This window comes from Xiphophorus couchianus, chromosome 5 (genome assembly GCF_001444195.1).
Source record: "Xiphophorus couchianus chromosome 5, X_couchianus-1.0, whole genome shotgun sequence".
Lineage (NCBI taxonomy): Eukaryota > Metazoa > Chordata > Actinopteri > Cyprinodontiformes > Poeciliidae > Xiphophorus > Xiphophorus couchianus.
The window spans coordinates 23055090-23070236 of record NC_040232.1 but is presented as its reverse complement, the minus strand read 5'-3'; the positions used below and the strand labels follow the sequence as shown (position 1 = coordinate 23070236).

At 40.6% G+C, this 15147-nt stretch overlaps 1 protein-coding gene across 3 annotated transcripts in view; it reads left to right on the top strand.

The window, feature by feature from the left end:
* vps13b (vacuolar protein sorting 13 homolog B) overlaps window positions 1–15147 on the top strand; it is a 301127-nt gene that overhangs the window by 217344 nt on the left and 68636 nt on the right. For all 3 annotated transcript variants that reach the window (XM_028016693.1, XM_028016692.1, XM_028016690.1), the window contains 3 exons: window positions 4468–4670; window positions 5833–6049; window positions 9331–9515. In XM_028016693.1, coding sequence (XP_027872494.1) covers window positions 4468–4670; window positions 5833–6049; window positions 9331–9515 — 605 coding nt within the window. The remainder of the gene's footprint in view (window positions 1–4467; window positions 4671–5832; window positions 6050–9330; window positions 9516–15147) is intronic.

The following is a 15147-nucleotide window of genomic DNA, read 5'->3' as shown; positions in this document are numbered from 1 at the left end:
GAGGCTTTTATCCAAAGCTACTTACAAATGAGGATGTAACATGACGGTGTTTATAACGCTTATGACCATAATGTTGTTCTAAGCTTTTATTGCATATTAAATCTGACTATTTCTTTTCTTCAAGATTATTGAACTAAGTAATAATGACTTGCTTTACTTATATCCAGCCTAACTTTTAGGACTCCCACTTTCTTCATAAGAATAAATTGTTGAATTTGTACTAAAACAATAGCTACAACTACTTAACTACAGTCCAGTTTAGCCATAAGTTTTATTCTTCATTATAACTAAACAGATAACCGACTAATGACCTCATTCTAAACAAACACTGACAGGTGATCAAACATGCAGCTTAGCTATTAAATCAAATAAGCATATGTACATAAAAACATCAATAAATTCTCTCTTTTCCTTTTTTCTTTCATGCTCTAGGAAACTCTTGCTTGCACCTTGTTCTGTATTACACAGTCAGATCTATACTGAACAGACATATTTCTTATTAAGTTCAGTATAAAAACAAAAATATAGAAAATGCCAGAGATTAAAAAAAAGGCTTTTTTGATATTTGCTCAGTATCATCATGCTTGAACTGTGGAAACATCTTGTATACAGCTATCATTGTTATATCATTTGTGATAAACAAAGGGGAACAAATAGATAAATCCTAACCTGTAGTTTATGCAGCCTGAAATTCTCTTATTCTGGTCTTAGATTCAGACTTAAAGACTCATATCTGTTATCTAGGTCATGCGTGGCTTATGTCATGAAACCCATATGTTGCTCATCACCAATCATCAGCTCTGTATTTGTAATTGGCTGGATGACACACGGCTTCCTGCGCTGTGCCATTTTGGCTGACAGTGTCCTCTTCGACAAAACCAGTTTCCTCTAGTGTCCTATAGTGGTCTTGTGGTGAGTGAATAGTGTATTTCTGTGGTGAATGACTGCCATTACTCTTAGCATCCCAGAAGGTCTTGAGGGGCCTCTGCTAGTTATGTAATGACTCCTTTAGGTTTCTACTAATTGATACCAGTACACGGTGGGGTATAAATCAGCCAGGCAGTGGTCAGATAACGGCTGCCAGGGAGAAACCGACACGGTAAATCAGTCTCCGATCCTATCTCATCTTACCCGGGTGTTTGCCATAGATGGATTTCACTTTAGGATGATTTCCATCCACCCTTTTTCCCACCACCCAGAAGGTTTCCCCTCTGTTTTATTCACAGCATCAGCCTGCAGGGGATATGTGCATGTACACTTGATTACCGACAAGTTATTGCATTAGTCGCGCAGGTGTAGTTTTTATGAATTTAAAATATATACATAGGTTTCCCAAAGAAGTAGCAAGAAATCCTACTGAGTTTCACAATATCAGATGTCTTTGTAATGCAACACATATTTTATATAGGAGACAGGCCTTGACTGCAGCCAGACAGGGAAGTTTACTCAGTCCGAGTACATGCAGTGGATGGAATAAGTCCTGCCATAGAAGAAGATGGATCAATGAACTATGTAGTAAGGTGAAATAAAAAACTAAAAATGAGAAAGTAACTTAATCCCTGCTTCTTGCCTATAAGGCATTCAACCAGCTCCTGAGTACAACCCCCTTGTACTTCCTACTCTATAATGTCTCTGAGGAGAAGATGCTTTAAAATGTTGTTGGACTTCATTTTTCTTCCTCTCTTTAGCAACATGATTTTCCCCTCAAATGTATTTCTTACCTTTGCTTTTTCTTTTGTCTATGCGGTGTTTTACCAGTAGTTTGTAAAGGGTTTTTCAAAACGCTTCACTGCAAGGTGTAGCTGTGTTTAGATTTTACGGGATACACCAACTTCATCTTAAAGACCAAAACATTCATATTAGAGTGAAGGTCAACTGGGGAGTCTTGGTATGTGTTCACACCGGCCCTGTTTAGTCCGCTTTAATCTAACTCTGGTTCGTTTATATAGAAAGTCCAGTTGGTTTGGGGAGGTGTGAATGTGCACCAAAAAGTCTTACTCTGGTTGCCCTACAAGTCTAGGTCTTGGTTCAGTCTGTTATAGTGAGCTCAAAATGCACATGCGAATGCCAAGTGGATAAATACCACACAAAAAGCTGGAGGCAAACTATAGTGTAGGTCATTCTGGGTAACTATGACCAAAACATAGGCTCACGCCACTAGAGCTAGTGGGAGAAATAGCTTGTGGTCCTTTATCAATGACAAAAGAGAGATTCTACAACCTCTAAAAACACCAATCCATTTTTTTTTGCATTTTGTGAAAGAGGAAGTTACACTCAGTGTCTTCTTCAGTTTTTTGTGTTGTGGTTCTTGGTGTAGTGCCACCACAGGCATAGAGGTAAACAGGTTACTCAAAGAGTTTGGGGAGTTTGACACAGTGCAGTGTGAAAATAAATTACACCAACTAAAAATGTAACAAATGTTGCAATTTTGATGCCCAGCCGAATCGAGTCTACGGGACTGTCAGGAGTGCAAACACCCTTAAATTCCTATTAGTGTGAGTTAATCTGTTTGCACGGTGGCTTTGTCAGATGAACCTGCAACCTGTACGTATGCTTCATACTGCCAAACCCAGCTAGTTAAATTGAGAAATTAATATATACATTAACAAGCCCAAAGATGGCACCTTCTCTCTAATAGTTCAGCGATTTGTCCGTCCGTTTTTGTTGAACATCTTTACATTCACTCAACACCTTCAAACTCTAGCTGTAATGTCCTTTGGCTGTCACATCTTTGAGGGCAAAGCCAGGGTGGCAGTTTGGTCATAGAGAGGAAAAACAGATACAGGGAGGATGGAGAAACTTGCCTCGGACTGTTATTTGACTTGGACGGAAGAATAAAGCCAGTAAGAAAGGGATTCCCCCCATTAAAACCACTCCCAGCTTGGTTGATTATGGAGCATGCTGGCTGCTGCTGCTGGCTTTCGCACCAGGATGCTGCGGTCAACTGAGCTGTAAATGACGCACAGTGAGACAGGAGAAGCTGGTTTGCTGCTCATTCCCTGCGCGAGGGAGAATATACACGTGTGAATATGTGTTTCCACTTGTTCACCTGGGTGTGAAGTCCGTTTGTTTTTACATCTGCATGTACAGTACGCAGCCATTTAGATGTAGTTTTCTGTGTTTGTGTGCCGATGTACGCCTTCATTTAACCTAAACTCGCTCATATATACATTTGTTAGAGAGTCTCGATTAAAGTCCGTTTGGGAGTTCCCTTGGGCTGTCTAATAAATCCTGCCCATGAAAATAAGCCCAATGTCCAAAGTCCTATAAGTAATCCAACAACTCTGTCTGTGCTGTATCACCAGGAGTTATTAACAGGTAAACTGCCAGCTTGTATCAACAATGTTTTTCCTGAGAGAGATGAGTCATCCCAGTGTAATATTTCCCCCAGATTGTTTTATACATGCAAGGCCCTCTTTGACTGCATCACTCCTGTTGCGTTAGTGCACGCTCATGTTTAATAAGATGTTCTGAGTCAATCCACCAAGCCTGGAAAGATCAGAGTATTCCTGTGTGTCATTTCATCATGTCATCCATCACTGCTTTCTCGAACCCTTTAGTTTTGACTCTCGCACTTTTTCCCATCATCTTCGTCTGTATCTGTTGATCTTGTCATTTATCAACTCCTTCCTCAGCTCCTCCATATTCCCTTCCATTCTTTCTCAGGCCCTATTTATCCTCCTCTTACCCCAAGTGAACCCTAAGCCCAGCGAAGCCACTCGTTACTGAAAACAGTGAGGTTTATCCATGTCATGTTTATATCAGTGTAAGAAGCAACCTTTCTCCAGAGGTCGGCTCATTCGGGTTTAACAGATGTTTTCCTACTAGATGGCCAATTTGTGGCCAATTTACAATCTCCGATTCTTGGGAGTTCTGATATGCAGACACTGGTGTTGGATAGATCAGTATTTTCTATAGGAACTTCAGAATACAATAAAGTACTACTTTTCAACATTCTGGACTTGAAAATCAGCTAAATATTTATGGGAAAATTAAAAAAAGAATTTCTGAAAAATGTAACACAGCTGTGTCCCCACGGTATCTGAACAAATTAAATCCAACTAAAAAGAACGGCATGTCATTTCTGCACATCTCAAAATGGAATGTACAAAATCCTTCAAAATAAATGGCTGCATTCATTTTAATATCTGGAAAGAAAAAACATATAACAGATTTTTTACAGATATGTTTGTTAAACATTTATTTATTTGTTATGACTATACAGAAGCAGGTGGTGAGACAGCAGTTTGTGCTATACATCTCTCCACGCAAGACTTTACTATGATTTCAGCATAATTAGCAATACTAAAATTAGCACTCTGTGTCTATTCTCTGATAAGTAAATAGAGTCTTATAATAGCCATAAGACTTCCAAAGAATGACCAACATTTCTCTAATTTTTGAAAGAATAAAACAGAGTAACCTACTGGTAACAGATTTCATTAAATATTTGTGTTGCATTTTTAGACCCAGTCGAGTCTGCGTCTGTGCTGTTGACGGTGAAAGACGCGCTGGTGAAAACGGGACTGCGGGACCGGGGCCATGTGTTCCTGGGGCCGTTTTCCTGCAGCAGCTCCCTGGAAGCTCGGTGGTGCCGGCACAGCGGCAGCCCTGGACCAGAGCCCGGCCCCCCTAAGCTGCTTCTGGACCTGAAGGGAGGTCTCCTGCAGGTTTGTGCGCCTATGGCATCAGTTCATCTCTCTAAATCATGAGATTTATTTCCCCGCTCAGCTTCAGCTCACGGGGGTTAGGGTTAGATACGTGCCTCTGCACCTGTTAGAAAGTGAGAATGAGTGAGAGTCACTCGATGTTTCTGTGAGGATATTGTAGCTGGAACTGTCTTCTTTCCGAAAGATACATTTTATATCAATTTTGCAATCTGACAACACTTAAAATCTGCAGTTATATTTCCTTTTTGCAGAGGATTCTGTCTTCTCAGGGCTGAAATGGGGACTTCTTTAGCTTTGAGTCATATCTTCTGGTTAAGTAGTGGAATATTGTAAATCTATTTATAGTCTGGGGTGATCTTCTGCCTTTTTTTCCCTTCTTTTTTACTTGTGAGAAGTTACATAATGCAAACTGAAAAGTCCCTTTTCTATGTGACTAACAGTTCACATTTTTCTCTAAATAATATTCCACATTACTTCCACAGGGGGAACACCCTTACTCATGTTCAGGTTTCCTTAATGCTTTTATTGCATGTCCATTAACAGGGAAATCACTTCCAACTCAACACTTAATATGTAATCATACATTTCCCTCTCCAAATATTACAGTTTGTGGTGTTTTGATCAATTGCTGCATCAAAACCACCGGAATTCCTTCCGAATTTTTTTTTGTCCTTTTAGGGCTCCGTCTCCAAAAACCTGGGGAAAAAATCCCCAAATTTTCCTGTTTTTAGAGTTTAGTTACAACCCACTCTCGCAAGTTAGTAAGTGGTGGGCAAGCACGCAGGCAGCTCTGTGTGTGAAATCTTTGACTCAAATATTCCAAGCCCTCAGTTCAAATCTCAGGCACACTCACTTTGATGGCACATAGGAAGGGGAATGCCATGGGTGAGTGAGGAGAAAATCAGGCGCTGTTGTGTAATCTCAATGAGGTTGTGAAAGGGCAAATGTGGAGGCCAACCCTGACTGTTTGACTCCTTGTTTTGGCAAAGGAATTGCTATTCCTGATCTAGGCTTTATGAAATGAAATATTGGTCAGGGTTATTTTGCAACTTTTTTTTATTATTATTTTCAAAAGAACTCCCTTTCCTTCTTTGCTATCTGATCTTACATGTTGGCATTCTTTTCACAGCTAACCCAACTCCCTCTTGTTCTTTCCCAACAGGTCTTTTGGGGTCAGGAACATTTGAACTGCCTGATGCTGGTTGAAGAGCATCTTCGTAACTACCTCCATCTTCATAAAGAGGATTCTAACAATAGCTGGTCTAAGGGAAAGGCCTGTCACACCCAGCCTCCCCCCTCTCCCGTCGCTCCCTCCCCCAGGACAGAGCATAGCTCAGATGACCTGCGCACTGGAAACTTTCAGTACATTCAAGACTCAGGTAAATGTTCATGCACTAAACAATATTGGTAAAGCATTTTCCAAAAGCATTAATTTTCTTTGATGTTATAACCACTGACATAGAACAACACAAAGGGTATAAGTTCAAAATTATTTTTAAAACTGGGACAGTATGTATTAATGAAGATTAATATGTAAATACATGAGATTTTAGCCAGGCAGCTAATTTCCATGTATAGTCCCATTGGCAAGTGGATGTTAAATGTCAAAATGATAAATGCAGGAATGGTTGACCCCGTCGCTAGGTGTGGTAGATTCCGTCGCTAGGTGTGGTTGACCCTGTAGCTAGGTGTGGTTGACCCCGTCTCTAGGTGTGGTTGACCCTGTCGCTAGGTGTGGTTGACCCTGTCGCTAGGTGTGGTTGACCCTGTCGCTAGGTGTGGTTGACCCTGTCGCTAGGTGTGGTTGACCCCGTTGCTAGGTGTGTCTTCAAGGGATTCTTCTACTTGTTTAATGGCGGTTGGCAAAAAAAACTTCATAGATCATTACTGCCACCAACTAGTAAGGAGTTTGGTCCAGATGTTGCCAGAATAACAAAACAACAAAAAAACCAAACTCATAACCCTGTCAGGTAAATGTCTTCACTATAGATTATGACCCGGTAGCTTTCACCAATCACAGCCGGTTTTGGGTGTGATTGGTTGATACACAAAACAAAATAACAGACACACAAAAAAAACAAAAAACAAATATACCCCCAATAATCAGTGAATAGAAATTTATAATGGAATCTTGACTGGATTAAGAAAAGTCTGTCATGATGATGACACTATGCAAAATTGACTTTGCGGCCACATAGCATCAACATGCAGTAGCTGCTCTTGTCACAGTTCCATCCATTTTATGGACAGTATCTTTCTGTTGGTCTTTTTTCCATCTGTCCGGCTTAAGACACACGTACTTTCACTAACAGTCCTCACTACTAACAATTTGTCACCTTCTGATCTCCTTCATGTCTAAGGTTAATTGTGAATAGCTTTATTCTTACCAAGGTAAAATTTTAAGAAAAATCTTAGATCTCCAGAAATTCTTAGAATTTTCCTAAACTAGGAGCTTCTTTTAGGATTGTTTTAGAATACTGGCCCAGATTTGCATAGTGACCAATTCAGCGTTGTCATGTTAACAGATTCTCCCACCTGAGCTATTTATCCCTTCAGCTCCTCCAGAGTAACCATGATCCTCATAGCTGCTTGTGTGATTACCTGAAGAGTAGGTTGCCATCACTTGTCTTGGTGGGTTTGCAGTTGTTTCATACTTTTTGCCTTTTTGGATGATTTTTTTTTAAAGGTAGGTACATTGTCCTTTTTAGCACATTGTTCAGGAGATAGTGTAACATTAAGACAGCAGCTTGTTCCCTGTCATGATCGATGGTCCAGTGCATTTCTTGTCCAAACAAAAAAAATCCTAATTATTATTTCAACTAAAAATTTAAAACTTTGGGAGTTAAAAGTCCGTTAAGATGTGCATTAGCTTAAAACCAAGTTAGATCAAAGCTCTCTGTTAAAAGAAGTTTCATCAGGCATGTCTGCCTGTTTCCACTCTAAGTAACTTTGTGTTTATTCCCTTTCTTTGTGCTTTGTGTTCATACACACAGACAGACACTCACAGCAACATACACAGAGGATCAAACTTCTCTCTGGCTGAAGCCCAGCCTTCCACTCTGTCAGCTGTGGTTGAGTCTTTGTTTGTTGCACTGTTCCACTGCTCTTTGATGCATTTAATATTCTGGCTGAGGCTGAAGAACGTACAGTGGTGAACTGGAACCAAGAGGACAGTCTGTCTGCAACATGTTGTCAACAGTGAGAAAAGTTAGTGCCCCAAAGTACAGAGACGGGCTACGGGTGCCCCCAGGGCCCAGCTCAGACATGGCTGGGTTACACGAGCAAAACGTAAATGAAAGGTGGTCAGAGAGAGAGAAGGGAGAGTCACTGTCTCACTCACTCACAGGGTAAGTGGGTGAGACAGTGACTCACTCACCCTTAGGAATAGAGCAAACAAAACAGCAAAACTGTTTTTTTCTTTCTTTCTCCCTTTCTTTCATCCCCATTTTTTAACTAGTCTGAAGTTACCAGTGAAAAAGTTCTCATTGCAAAGAGTAAAATTGGACCCAGGCAGAGTGGGTCAGACAAAAGCAGCAGTTCCCTGTTTGCCTTCTTCTCTTGTCCTGAATAAACACGGGTCCCAAACAGCAGCTGAGACGCAAGTCAAACATCACTCTGGAGCTTCGGTCCTGTGCTGTCCAGCTGCTGCAGGTGCTTGGCACGGTTTAATCTGTACATGTTTACAGAATGGCAAAAATGTTTACTAAGGTACGTTGTTTATGCAGAGCTTCTGACTCACATAAACATTCAGAAAATGCAGATACAGGGTTTCTACATTTCTTTTTTTCTTATGTGCAGCAGTGGACACGAGTCTTGACTAAGAAAGTCTTGATCTCTAAGAAAGGAAATACGAACAATTTGTTTAAACATTCCACCAGAAATCCAAATAAAATATTTCAAATTGTGTTTACTATTTTAATTGTGTACAACTTAGATTTTAGGTCCATTGTGTATCTTTTCTTATAGCCTGAGCTTATTTAGTTAAGCTTTCTTGGAAGTGACTCTACAGTTCATATTCAGTGTTAGATTACTGTATAAAGTCATAGTTACATCTACCTCCTGAAACTCTTATGGACATGAGTTTAAACGAAATCTATTAGTTGTTCATGGCATGTGTTTTTTGTTAATGCAGATTTTCAAGTATCTTATTACAAAACGTTGATGGAAACTGCAAAATTCAAAATAACTTCCTCAGTTTTGTAAAAATGTTTTTAGTCACTTGAGGAGTTTTTTGGCTTTTCCGGAAAAGAGTAATTTTTTTTCCACTTTACTTTTTGTGATTTTGTTTCCTTTTTGTATCATTTTAAAAGTTTGCTCAAAATTCTGACTTAGTTAAATTGGCATGACGTTTGGATGTATGTGTTGGTGACATGTGTGAACCTCTTGGTAATGAGACATGTTGCATCTGATGTTCCTGTGTAATTTGGCTTACGAATGCTTTTTCTAGAGTTTTTTATTATTATTTTTCCATGTGGCCCATTAATACATTTTTTTAAGTGAAGTCAGACCTGATGGATCTGATGCATCTCTTAGACCTTCATTTTGTTTTCTTGCAGCATCATGACTCATGTTTTCTGTTTTCTTGCTGTGCCCCTGATTATCCTTCTGTTTGCACTGGCACATCCAGCTTGTCGTTATTGTTTTTCATATCATCTCCCAGGATCCCAGAAGCTGCCGGGACCCCATGAGGTCGTGTTCTACAGCGAGACCGAAGACAGCCCCGGGGTGATGCTGTGGCGGTACCCCGAGCCGCGCGTCCTCACCTTTGTCAGGATCACGCCTGTCCCCTTCAACACCACCGAGGACCCTGAAATAAGCACGGCTGACCTGGGTGACGTCCTACAGGTAGCGTGGGGCTCTCACATGTCACCAACACAAACACTCAACACTTTCTCAGTTTCTGCTTTTCATGCGTCTTTTTTTTTTTTTTTTTTTTTTTCGCCATAAAACCGCAACAAAGCGAGGCTGGTGATTTATCAAGCAGCTACGTGTTGCATGTATATCTTTATTGCTTCAGTTGTATTGGGATGTCTGCTGCGAGGTTGGGGTTGTAAGACGAGAAGAGTACATACACATCCCTCTCCCAGGTCCCTGCCTAACATCACCTGCACTGAAAGAGCAGCAAAACGGTTTTAGATCTGGGCTGCGCGCCATCACGATTCCCCTGTCAGGACTCATGTTACGGAATGACCGAGACCTCTGCTGTCTCTCCAAACTTGTAATACATGTTCGGACAGCTGTGGAAGTCATTCCGCGCTCTGGTGTGAATAGCCAGGTGCCTTCAACCCCAGATGAGGTTATATTTTGGCAGGTCTGTTGCGGCTACTGAGCCTGCAGGGCCTCGGTGGGGGTTAGAACATCCTTGTTTTCCTCCCATCACTCATCCCCGTCTTCCTACCCACCGCCTCACTGTCCGGATAATTACTTTGAATAAAGGATGGAACCCGATTTATTCATTTAAGCTCATTTGTTCCCCCCTAAAGCCATAACACAATGCTGTCATAGCAACTGTTGCTCATTTTGAAACCTTCCATTTTTGTAATTGTCTTTCTCAGCATTGCATCTAAACCCTGATTTTTTTCAAATGAATAAATGCCATTCTTACTATTAGATTTATACTTTTGTTGTTTTTTACTTATAAAAAGCAGCTGTAGACCAAGAGACGATTTATCCCCATGTGTTGCGATATATTACAAGAATTCATTAAAAGTCCAATAAAAAAGTAGATTAGGATAAAACAGTACATTGTTGCAGCAATATAATGTTTCTCAAGGGCTTTGACAGTTAGGGAGGGAAATTCAAGAACAAAGTTTTGTTAATTCTTATTCATGTGTTATTAAGATTCCTATTATTAATAAAAAAAAATGTCTGTTTTTTTGGGTTTTTGTCCAGAGATGAGACAGACCCAATTTTGTTACTTTTTCAGCTCCTTCATGGCTATTTTTACCCCCAAAAAATCCACTCTTAATGTTAAGTTGCGTTCCCTCCTCCTTTCCCTTCTGCTTTTCATCATGGCTTATCTCCCTCATTCTTCTTGGACTCCCACAGTCGCTCCACCTACAGTGCAGATGTTCGCTCTGTTTATGCGTGCCGGCCCAGGAGAGGCAGGGCACTGGAAGGTGCTGCAGCTGTGCGACTTTTGAGTGCGGCCCCCACAGCTGCAAGGACTGTGGCGAGCGCAACGCCGAAGCCTCTCGCTGATTGGCCACGTATTGGGTTACAGCAGGGACTGGTGGGAGCTGGGGCACTTGGAAGTGGGACGCGGAGAAGATGCAGTGATAGACAGTAAGGACGAGGTTAGGTTGGGAAGGAAGAGTCGAACAGATAAAGATTCTGCGAGGGGAGGGGGCGAAGAAATACTGATTTGTCGTCTTCTCCAAGACAAACAGAAGCCTCGGTGTAAGTTCTACAAGAGGATGATTTATTACCCATCAATGAAATGTGAAAAATATGCTTTTCTGGCTAATGATGCACTGTGGTAACAGTATGTAGTGCCAGTCTTTCATTATTGGCTTGACAGTTTATTTATATTTAAAGCTCATGTCTTTAACTCCCGACTGAGGTAAACGTGACTAACGTGTTTCTTTGGATGTTCACATTAGAACATTACAGCAGCAGCCTATTGGAAACGGGGTTTGATTAACATGTGGTTTCCATATCGCGCCTCTCTTGTCATCTGTCAAAGAATTATTGCATGCGACAAGACTGTTAAAAGGAATCAGGTAATGAGAGTGTAAATGCTGCAGTGCTGAAAAGATGACACTCCAGGCACACATCTTTTACTGAAAGCACTTTATTTGGGAATTAGAAGCAGATATTTGCAATGTTTTTGTTGTTGTTTTTAAAGTCAACATTAACTAAGTAGAGAAATTGGCATCTGTGTACTTGAGAAATAAGAAAATAGCTATTAAATCATTAATTTAGTTGTGCAAGTTTGGAACCAAAGAATGTAGAGGAGGAGAGGTTGTGAGTCCATCACAGTACAACAATTTCAAAATAACAATCTGAAAAGTGTGTTGTGCTTTTTTCCCCCCCTCCCTTCATTATTCAATATTTTATAAAACCAGCTTTTGTTGGTATTACCTCAAACAACTTTTCACATCTGGGGACAGAGAATCTGCAAAACAACTGGAACTCGCTCAGATTGCAGATCATTTTCAACTTTTGCCCAGATTGTCTGGACTTTGACTTATAAATATTAGTTGATCCAACTCCTCTCACTTGAACCAAGGTGTGCAGTTCTCTCCACAGACTCACAGAGGGTTGGTTTGTAGATTTTCTCACACCGTAGTTATAATTTTGAAAGAAACAACACATTTTTTTATTATTATTTTTAAGATGGGAAATAAAAGATTTTAAAAAAAGGGACCTGAAAATGCACAAATGCCCAACATTGCATCACAATAATATACACTGTTCACAGTGCTTTACACAATAAAAACATAAGAACATTCTGGGATGTGCTGTGGTGGCGCAGTGGTTAAGCACAACCCACATAAGGAGGCCTTAGTCCTCGACGCGGCTGTCGCAGGTTCGATTCCCGCCCTGACGACCTTTGCCGCATGTCTTCCCCCTTCTCATTACCCACTTTCCTGTCAATTAGCTATCAAATAAAGGCCACTAGAGCCAATAAAAAAATAAAATAAAAAATCTAAAAACATAAAATAGTGAAACCAGTAACTAATATTACAATTTGTCAAATGCCATCATCTAAATCACAGGTGTCAAACTCCAGTCCTGCAGGGCCACTGCCCTGTAACGTTTAGATGTGTCTCTGCTGCACCACATCTGAACAGAATAATTAGGTCATTAAGGCTCTGGAAAACTGATCTACACAAGGAGGAGATAATTAAGCCATTTCATTCCAGTGTTTTGTACCTGTGGCACATCTAAAAACTGCAGGACGGTGGCCCTTGAGGCCTGGAGTTTGACACCCCGATCTAAATCATCAATAAACCGTGATAGAAGGCCGAGTTTGTAGTTGTCTTTATCTGGCTCTGAAGGTTCAGGTCAGACTCCATCACTACACCCAAATTTCAGGCCTGATCTCTAGTTTCCTGCTGTAATAACTGAAGCTGTGTGTTGACTATAGATTGTTCTGCTTTAGGTCCAAAGATAATAGCTTCAGTTTTGTTTCTGTTCAGCTGGAGAAAGTTATGACACATCTGTTCGTACTCGGTTGGGTTCTGAGTCACCTGTTGACATCATAATGTAAAGCAGTGTATCATCTGCGTAGTTATGGTAACCAATCTTACAACTTACTATAACTTGAGGTAGTGTAAGCATCTATAGATATTGAATAATGAGGGGTCCCAGGATTGAACCTTGGGGTACCCCACATGCGACTTCTGTCTGCTCCAATGACAAATTTCCTATTGAAACAAAGAAATTCTTGATCTTTATGTCAGAACCAGTTGAGTACTGGACCGGAGAGTCCTACCAACTCTCCAGTCACTTCAATAATATGTTGTGGGCAATAAAGCCATATATAAAAAATAAGCTATTGGATCTTTTTTTACCACTTTATAACTACATAATTCTTAGCCAATGCTTTTTCTACATGATTTAATAGTACAATGTCTTTCCCTTCATAAACGTTATAATATTGTCTTAAAGCTTTTCTACATCCCAGATTTACCTCGTTTGACTTTCTGTAAACCAGCCATTACTGATCCTCCTTTTTTGAATGATTAACGGTCTAAAATGCCCAGATAGAGTCCATAAAATTCCACACAGAGCAGTAGCCGGGCTTTTCCTCTGCTGGAATCTCACATATCTAAGATGTTGTCTGTGCAGAGAGGGAACCTGAAGAGAAAAGAGACAGCGCTCTGAATTTCTCAGGCCTATAAAGTTACAATACAGCCATTTGGAAGTGGAAACTGATAGTTGTGAAGAAATGGAAACTGTAAAGGTAGGAAAAGAGACGTAATGTATAATAAAGAGAGAGGAAATTAGCATTAAACTGTCTGATCATTCTCTGTCATTTAGACAGAATGTTTGGATGATTTATAAATGGAGACAGGGGGATTGAACTCCTGAGCAGCTAAATGGACACTGACATTTTTATACCACTCAACCTCCTTGTCACCTGTTTTTCAGTTTTTGTCATTCCCGACACGACGCGACCTCTCTTCTTTTGTTGTAGCTCCTCTCTCAGCCGAGTGTAATAAATGAGCAGGAGAGGGGCTACATGGAGGCAACAAGGGGGGTTCACTCCTTGCCTTGCTGCTTGCTCGTCCCCAGAGCAGATCATATTAACATTTTATAAAATCAAGATTTCCTGCATTTAAATACTTGCGGTTTCCCAACTGGTTCCAGTATCTCAAAGGGGAAATTCAAACCACCTTTCATTACTCAAAGTGAAATTGCTGGCCGTGCTGGTTTTTTTGGGGGTTTTTTTGTATACAGTACAAAGGGACCGATATCATAAGCATCGGCTTGTTGGGGTTCAGCTAAGAACCGACAGGGTCCACCTGTAGAGAGAGTACTGGAGTTCCTTGAGTGGTGAGGAAATCAGCCCGATCCCACCGTGGGGGACTAGAGGAGGAGACGCTAAAAAGAGAACAACAACCTAACTTCATAAAATAAGTGCAATGTACATTCTGTTCTCAATTAGATTACCTTTTCCCCACACCAGCTTTGTTCTGTGTGGAAATAGGTTAATGTGATCGTCCACTTGCTGTTCAAGAAAGTTTCCAAATTGCTCTGACTTTTTCAGACAAACCTCACACCATCCGCTCCCCCGCTGCTGATTTTATGGATGACAGTGTAAGGATTGCCTTTCATGTGCCAGTGAGGCTCTGTTGCTATGGAAGCCCTGCTGGCCTGAGACAGATGCCATAAAAATGTCCTGCGATGATCGAGCAACCTGCAGCTATAACCATTTCTCAAGCTGCTTTGTTTGTCATATTTTTTTTAATATAAATAAGAAACACATAACAGCGAGTTCTGCAACCACATTTGCCACTTACAACGCACCTTTTTTTATTTTTAATGAAGCATGCTTTTTATGCCGTTTGTAGAGATATTGCACTTGTTGACGGGGAGCTTTGGATCGGATGTCAGGTGTTGTGATCTGTCGCTTCAGATAAACACGGTGAATCAGAACGAGCGAGGTTCTATTGTAGCCAAGATAACTATTATTATAGAAGGATGGTGCGCGAGCAGGCCTGCGTTAGTCCCAACTAAAGCACTATAAAAATAAAAGACTTTCCATGTGGTTAATTTGATCTTGGAGTTTCTACACCTCATCCACCAAAAACTCAGCTTCTTTTCCAGTTTCCAGTTTGGCTTTAAGTAGGAAAAAACAACCAAAATAATAGCTCAAAGATCTCAGCGTGGCCTTATTCCTGATTTTCCACACTGATTAATGTTAAAATATATCAGCCCATATGACACAGCATAGCAGGAGTCATATTCAGAACAATTTTCATTGCATTTGCTGAATAAACATTTGCTCAAGACAATGTCAATTCAA